Genomic DNA, 7,604 nt, shown 5'->3' with positions numbered 1-7,604 from the left:
CTTCTCCTTCTTCTTCTTCTTCTTCTTCTTCTTCTTCTTCTTCTTCTTCTTCTTCTTCTTCTTCTTCTTCTTCTTCTTCTTGTCAGCACGCCTCACGTTTAGGAGCGAACTTAACCAAATTGCAACAAAATTATGATACCTATTGCCCCTTCACAAAGCTGCCCTCAAATGTATGAAATTGATCAAATGGACATGTTGACATAACATCTCAGCAATGTTCACTGTGTAGTAGCTGTGTAAACGGCGGACCTGTTGAATCTCTCCATCTCCTGCACCAGCACGGTGTTCATGCTCTCAGAGTAGACCACGGGGTACCGGCTGATGGCCAGCTCGATGTCAAAGTTGGCCGGTAACTGAGGAGATATATCAACGTTTTGTACACGCCCATATTTGTGAGGTATCACGGTGAAATAAGGCACTCGTCCAAATAATGAAATCCGAGACATGGGCACTTTTCGGCCAGTTTGGACATTTTTTCGATTTTTTTTTTTTTTTTGCTCAACACCATTCAAAAATACTTTCATGAGTGAATTGTATGGAAAAACATTGATTAAAGGTACAACAAATTCAAATTTTCAGTTTACAAGGACTCTTAAGCTATGGAAGTCACCAAACTCTGGCGGCCAATTTTTTTAGCTCATTTTACTTCTGAAACTAGAAGACCCCACCTCTTTCAATTGCAAATATCTCGACTTCTATTCAAGATAAATTGATATTTTTTCCATCGAAAGCAAGACAAAATGAACAACCTTTTAGATGATACCAATAACTTCATATGCCCAAAAATAACGAGCGCCTGATTCCACCGTGTCGAGACACATTTCATCATGTTTGTTCAGAGTTACTTAAACAAACATAACGCTGATACAACCCTGAATGTCATGCTCTCGCTGGCAAAATAAAAGGCAAACAGGCAGGGGAGGACCATAAGCAACTTACTAAGAGAATTTGAACAGATCGGTGAAAGGGAAAGACCAGGCTAGGATGACAGAGGTTTTTGTCAAGAGACACACATAAGACACAATATCTGCCATTTAGTGCAGGGGGAGGGGGGGGGGGGGCAAAATAGACAGACAGCAACAACAGAAAGAAAGAAGAGAAGTGCCAACCTACCACCCGCAATTGATAAAGACAGTGATGCATATTGTTCTTTGGAGGTAAACAGTTGTTTTTTCTTTAAATGTTCTATCTAAACAGTAGACATGTCTTACTTTGTTCAGGATTAGACAGGTATTACTTGTTTTTAAAAAAATATTAAAGAGTTTTACAGAACTTGCAGCACAATAAGGTCATACAAGTGCCGAAGAGTAGAGGTGTAACAAGAGAGTGGCAAACATAAAAATGAAGGAAAAGAGATCAGGGCAATAGATGTTTGATAGGGAAAGAAGGAGGAGAGATCAGGGCAATAGATGTTTGATAGGGAAAGAAGGAGCAAGCCACATCAGAGCACTCGCCAACCACCCACAGTTCTTACTTTGTTCAGGATTAGACAGGTCTTACTTTTTAATTAATTTTTTTTGTAAGAGTCTTACGGCACTTGCAGCACAATTAGGTCATATAAGTGCCGATGATTAGAGGTGTCACAAGATAGTAACAAACACAGAAAAGAAGGAGGAGAGATAAGGACAATAGATGTTTGATAGGAAAGAAGGAGCAAACCACATCAGAGCACCCGCCAACAACCCGCAGATCTTACTTTACCCAGGATTAGATTAGACAGTCCTTACTTTACTCAGGATGTCGGCGGCGATGTCTCCGAGAGCAGAGTCTGAGCTGCCCCCGCCCCCTCCCCCGCGGCCCTCAGTGAGCAGCACGGAGGAGAAGAGGAGCTTGGTCTCCTGGAGCTCTCGGGAGATGTCCACGTTGTCGTGCATGCCGAATACCTCGGGGTACTGGGCCATGGGGAGTTGCTGGGGAGGGGGGAGGTGCAGGGCAGAGAGAGAGAGAAGATAAAGCAACAGTGAGAGGAGATGTCCACGTTGTCGTGCATGCCGAATACCTCGGGGTACTGGGCCATGGGGAGTTGCTGGGGAGGGGGGAGGTGCAGGGCAGAGAGAGAGAAGATAAAGCAACAGTGAGAGGAGATGTCCACGCTGTCGTGCATGCCGAATACCTCGGGGTACTGGGCCATGGGGAGTTGCTGGGGAGGGGGGAGGTGCAGGGCAGAGAGAGAGAAGATAAAGCAACAGTGAGAGGAGATGTCCACGTTGTCGTGCATGTCGAATACCTCGGGGTACTGGGCCATGGGCAGTTGCTGGGGGGAGGGGGGAGGGGGGAGGGGGTGAACATAGAGAGAGAGAGAGAGAATATATAGCAACAGGCTACAATGGTTGTTGGATGAAAAATAGCCCAGGCTCAAGTGAGTTAAAAAATTGGCTGCCTAAAACAATAGACAATTCTCGAGAACCTTGAAAAATGGAAAGACAATTCCACAACCAAACAAAAAAAACAACAACCTTGATGAGGTAAGAATAGCTAGAGACAATTCAAAAATAAATGATCCCCAATTAATTAAAAGAAAATTCCACGAAAACCCCCCCACACCAACCTTGATAAACTTGACGGCGTTCTCGTAGTCCGTCCTCAGAGGCAGGTGGTAGAAGCCGCTGGGGCTGAAGTTGTAGTTGGGGTTGGCCACCAGTGGCTCGCAGAAGAAGTCCCCTAGAATGGTGAGCAGAGTGCGTCTGTCCCAGTCGTCGGTGACTCGACCCCCGTAGTTACACTCACCCGTCATGTAAGTGATGGCCGCGTACGGGACCTCGTCATACTCGTTCACAAACATCTGAGGAAGTTTTTTTTTTTTTTTTTAATTTAATTTTTTTTTTTTTTTTTTTTTTTTTTTTGGGGGGGGGGGGGGGGGGGTGTTACGTCTTTTTAAGCAAAATTTGGCAATATGTAACACTTTGAGTTCTGGTAAAGGATCTCATTATACTCTGAAGTGTTGAAGAGTTTTTTAGTTACGTTTTTGTAAGCAAAATTAGGCAATGTATGTGTAACACTGTGAGTCCTGGTAAAGGACCTCGTTATACTCGCTTACAAACATCTGAAGTGTTTGGGGTCTTAAAGTTACGTCTTTCTTAGCAAAATTAAGCAATGTGTAACACTTTGAGTCTTCGTTACCTCGATATACTCATTGACAAACATCTGAAATGTTGGAGGGTTTTTATTTGTTGTGTCTTTCTAAGCAAAATTAGGCAATGTATAACACTTTGAGTCCTGGTAAAGGACCTTGTCGTATTCGTTGACAAACATCTGAAGGGTTGGAGTTTTTTTTGTAGTTTCGTCTTCTAAGTAAACTTACGCAATGTGTAACACTTCGAGTCCGTCTGGCAAAGGACCTCGTTACACACACTTATAAACGTCTGAAGTGTTGGAATTTTTAGTTACGTCTTTCCAAGCAAAATTAGGCGATGTATGTGTAATACTTTGAGTCCTAGTAAAGGACCTCGTTATACTCACTTACAAACATCTGAAGTGGTTGGGGTGTTGTTGTTTTTTTTTGGGGGGGGGGTTGTTACGTCTTTCTAAACAAAATTAGGCAATGTGTAACACTTTGAGTTCTGGTAAGGGACCTCATTATACTCGTTAACAAACATCTGAAGTGTTGGAGCTTTTGTAGTTACGTCTTTTTAAGCAAAATTAGGCAATGTGTAACACTTTGAGTCCTGATAAAGGGTCTCGTTATACTTATTAATAAACATCTGAAGTGTTGGGGGTGTTTTTTTGTTACATCTTTCTAAGTAAAATTAGACAATGTGTAACACTTTGAGTCCTGGTAAAGGGCCTCATTTTACTCACTTCCAAACATCTGAAAAGACTGTTTTTTTTTATAGTTTTGTCTTTCTAAACATAATTCAGGCAATAATATAACACAGTGGGACATTTTGAGTTTTCAAGTTTTAACCATATCTGTACACCTGGGGTCATTTTGTACCCCCAGGGTTATATTCTTCACATTTTAGTATACTTCTAGTACGAAGATCTCTTTGAAACTTTCAGTGTTTCTTGAAAATTCCTTTTGACAGACTGCTGTGTAAAGCGTCCGGATCGGATTAACGAGTAAATTTCCTCTTTGGAAAGTGGTGGCACAGAGTTACCCACGTCATATGGATACGATGATAAAACACGACGTACGGATAGGGTTTTAAAAGACAACCAATCAGAGGCCAGTACCTGCAGCTGTCGTACAGAGATCCGTAGGTCGGACTCGTTGAAGCCGTACGCGATGTTCCAGCCCAGGGGACCGAACTTTCTCCTCTCTTGGACCAGGGCGTGGAAGAAACACAGGCCAAACAGGAGCTTGGTGAAGTGCTGGGGACAGAGACAGAAACAGAGACAGACAGGAGCTTGGTGAAGTGCTGGGGACAGAGACAGAGACAGAGACAGACAGGAGCTTGGTGAAGTGCTGGGGACAGAGACAGAGACAGAGACAGACAGGAGCTTCGTGAAGTGCTGGGAACAGAGACAGAGACAGACAGGAGCTTGGTGAAGTGCTGGGGACAGAGACAGAGACAGAGACAGGCAGGAGCTTGGTGAAGTGCTGGGGACAGAGACAGAGACAGACAGGAGCTTGGTGAAGTGCTGGGGACAGAAACACAAACACAGGCCAAACAGGAGATTGATGAAGTGCTGGGGGCAGAGACAGACAGGCCAAACAGGAGCTTGGTGAAGTGCTGGGGACAGAGATAGATCGCAGCACCAATACGTTTGTCCACTTACGTTTCAGTCTGGTAAAAGTTTTACGGCACTCGCAACTCCATAAGGTTATACGATCACATTCAGTCACAGCATATCTTGGTTTTACTTTGTGAATCAGAATGGTTGAAGTATCTCAAAGGACAAAGTATATATTAAGTTAGTTTGGGAAAAGAGAAGCATTGACATGATGGTATTTATTTCGATTTCGTACGACAAAAAAGCGAGATAGACAGACAGACAGACAGAAACAGAAGGAATAAAAGAAGTAGGTCTAAGACCTGCCAGTGGTGCCTTCCAACAAAAACATATGTGAAATAATGATATGTGAGATGTGCTGACAAAGTTAGTTACTTCTCACAATCGGCAAATGGAGATATATCGGCCGCAAATAAACACAGTGATCAAATAGTAGATGTTCAACTGATGCCATTCTCTTTAAATTTCACACGTCTTTTTTATTATTTAAAACTATCACATTTTACAAACTCATCTAGACCTAAATAACTGATGTTTCTATGTCCATAGGCGAAAATCTGATAAGTAACTCATTTTGCTAGCATGCCTCTCAGAATGTACAATAAATACATGATTTTACGAACAACATCTCCACAGACAGACGATTTCATGACCCAGCTCTATGACAACGAGTGAGCCCGCCTACCAGATCTTTCTCGGGCTTGAGCGAGTTGATGCAGCCGTTGTAGAAAGCCTCGTCGCTGATCGGGTCGTTCAGGTAACTCTGTAGGAGATTCATGCGCAGTCCTGTCGGCGGCTCATTGGTCATCTTGACGCTGTTCTGTAGCACCGACACTGGGAACTGGACACAGTCACTCGTTAGAATTATTTGTTTTAGTACAGGTTTTAATCAATTATCAAAAGTCTGGAAAGCAAGCAACATCTCACTGTGCACCAAGATTCTACTCTTTAACTCCAATGCCAAGTCTGTGTGCCTCTACAGCTGCGAAACTTGGAAGACAACAAAGACAGTACTGAATAAAGTCCAGACTTTCATCAACAGATGTATGAGGAGTATCCTAAGAATTAAGTGGCAGGATAGAATAAGAAATGAAGAGCTGTGGGAAAGGACAGGACAAAAGGACATAGAAGTGGGAGGACTAAGAAAGTGGTGATGGATGGGACACACCCTCAGAAAGCCCAGAGGAAACATCACAAGACAGTCACTGCAGTGGAACCCACAGGGAGCACGAGGCAGGGGTAGGCCAGGGGAAACATGGAGGAGATGCGTGGAAAGGGACATGAGAGAAATGAAGCTCACTTGGAACGAGCAAGGAAGGATGGCCCAGGACAGAGATAAGTGGAAGGAGCTTGTATGTGGCCTATACCCTGCCAGGGGTGAAAGGCATTGATGATGATGATGATGGTTTTATGGCACTCGGAACTGCATAAGGTCATATGAGCCTCAAGGGGTGGATATCAACAGAGAAGTCCAAACGGGGAATCAGGCTTACTCTGCTCACCTCTCTAGCCTCAATAGCACAATGTCTGCTTCGACTATCAAGGCACCACGGAAATAGCAGTTCACAAGAGAGTGACAAACACACAAAAGAAGTAGAGGAGAAATGACGATAGTAAGGATGAGGAAATAAAAAAGCAGCAGTTCGAATTGTTAGAATTAGATTTACAATTATAAATGTAGATGAGTTACGGCCCCACTGACACAGTTCAGTTTAGATCATTCAGGAGTATGGTTGCTTTGATTTTGCAGATAGACACTGCGTCACCAAATGCAGAAGATGTCAGTTTGAATTCCGAGTGGGGAGATTCTATATGTTGGGATATTGTGACACTTTCAGCCAAAGTTGACCCTGACACGCAGAGTCAGTTTTTAGTTTTAGTATGAGTTTTAGGGCACTTGCAACAGAATAAGGTCATATGAGTGCCGAAAATTAGAGGTGTTACAAGAGAATAACAAACACAAAAAAGAAGGAGGGGAGATAAAGACGATAGATGTACCACCCACAGGCAGAGTCAAATCAGTCCGCCTTCTAATTGATCTAAATGTTTTTGATAGGGACATAAAACACCTACAACTACAACTACTTGGGCGAAGAGAGGAAAATGTGAGCAAATTATCTTTCCAAAGACAGGACACAATGTCAAGATCAGACGTGGGTATCCAAACTCCTGACCTTACGATGAACAGTACAAAAGACTAATTATATACAACTAAATAACCGACATTTCCTACGTTGACAGAACTGACCTTGGGTGACGGGTAGCTGGTGAGCCACAGCCTAAAGTCCACGGCGACCGTGTCGGGAGACAACTCCTCACAGATTTTCTCCAGGGCGTTCATCCAGGAGACCGCCAGGTGGCAGTTCTGTAGCAGCACCCACGTTCCGTCCTCCGCCGCCTGCTTGATCATCTTGGCCGCGATCGGACCCTGAACAAAAAGTTTTTTTTTTAAATGACGGTCTTGCTTTTAAAAGCGATATTGTCCCAGCTGTAAACTTTAAAATCAGTAGAAACCACCCACCAGAGCACCCGCCAACAACCCATCTCCAGGGTGAAAAAGGCAATGATGTGCGCACCATGCACAACCACAACAAAAACATCACACACACACACACACACACACACACACGCCGACTCACCTGACCTTGACCCAGGGAGATAGAGTTGAACTTGCGACCCCCGAAGCCCTTGTCGTCAGCGTACTTGAGCAGCGCCATGGTGGGGTCGGCCCCGGGGGACAGGATGAAGATGAGCGGGGAGCAGGCGTTCGAGTCCTGGAAGCTTTTGGCCAGGTCAAAGGGCGGGGGTTGGGTGAACATCTTGCCTAGCTTCTCGATCACAAAAAGGGTGATGGCTTGGGAGATCTGAGTAGGGAGAGACGGGGAGAGAAGGTGGGGGTGAAGGAAGGAAGGAAGGAAGGAAGGAAGGAG

General features: G+C 44.2%; 1 protein-coding gene across 1 annotated transcript in view; it reads right to left on the bottom strand.

Moving 5' to 3' along the window:
* The window catches only part of LOC101848386 (dynein heavy chain 12, axonemal), a gene marked incomplete in the record, with an annotated part of 110,807 nt that overhangs the window by 3,161 nt on the left and 100,042 nt on the right, over window positions 1-7,604 (bottom strand). Inside the window, 7 exon segments of the mRNA XM_035972586.1 lie at window positions 250-353; window positions 1,728-1,910; window positions 2,549-2,782; window positions 4,174-4,311; window positions 5,360-5,515; window positions 6,923-7,102; window positions 7,314-7,538. Of these exon segments, the coding sequence (XP_035828479.1) occupies window positions 250-353; window positions 1,728-1,910; window positions 2,549-2,782; window positions 4,174-4,311; window positions 5,360-5,515; window positions 6,923-7,102; window positions 7,314-7,538 (1,220 nt within the window).

The sequence above is a fragment of the Aplysia californica genome, unplaced genomic scaffold (assembly GCF_000002075.1).
Source record: "Aplysia californica isolate F4 #8 unplaced genomic scaffold, AplCal3.0 scaffold00752, whole genome shotgun sequence".
NCBI classification, from domain to species: Eukaryota; Metazoa; Mollusca; class Gastropoda; order Aplysiida; family Aplysiidae; genus Aplysia; species Aplysia californica.
This window is presented reverse-complemented; position numbering and strand designations above follow the sequence as displayed.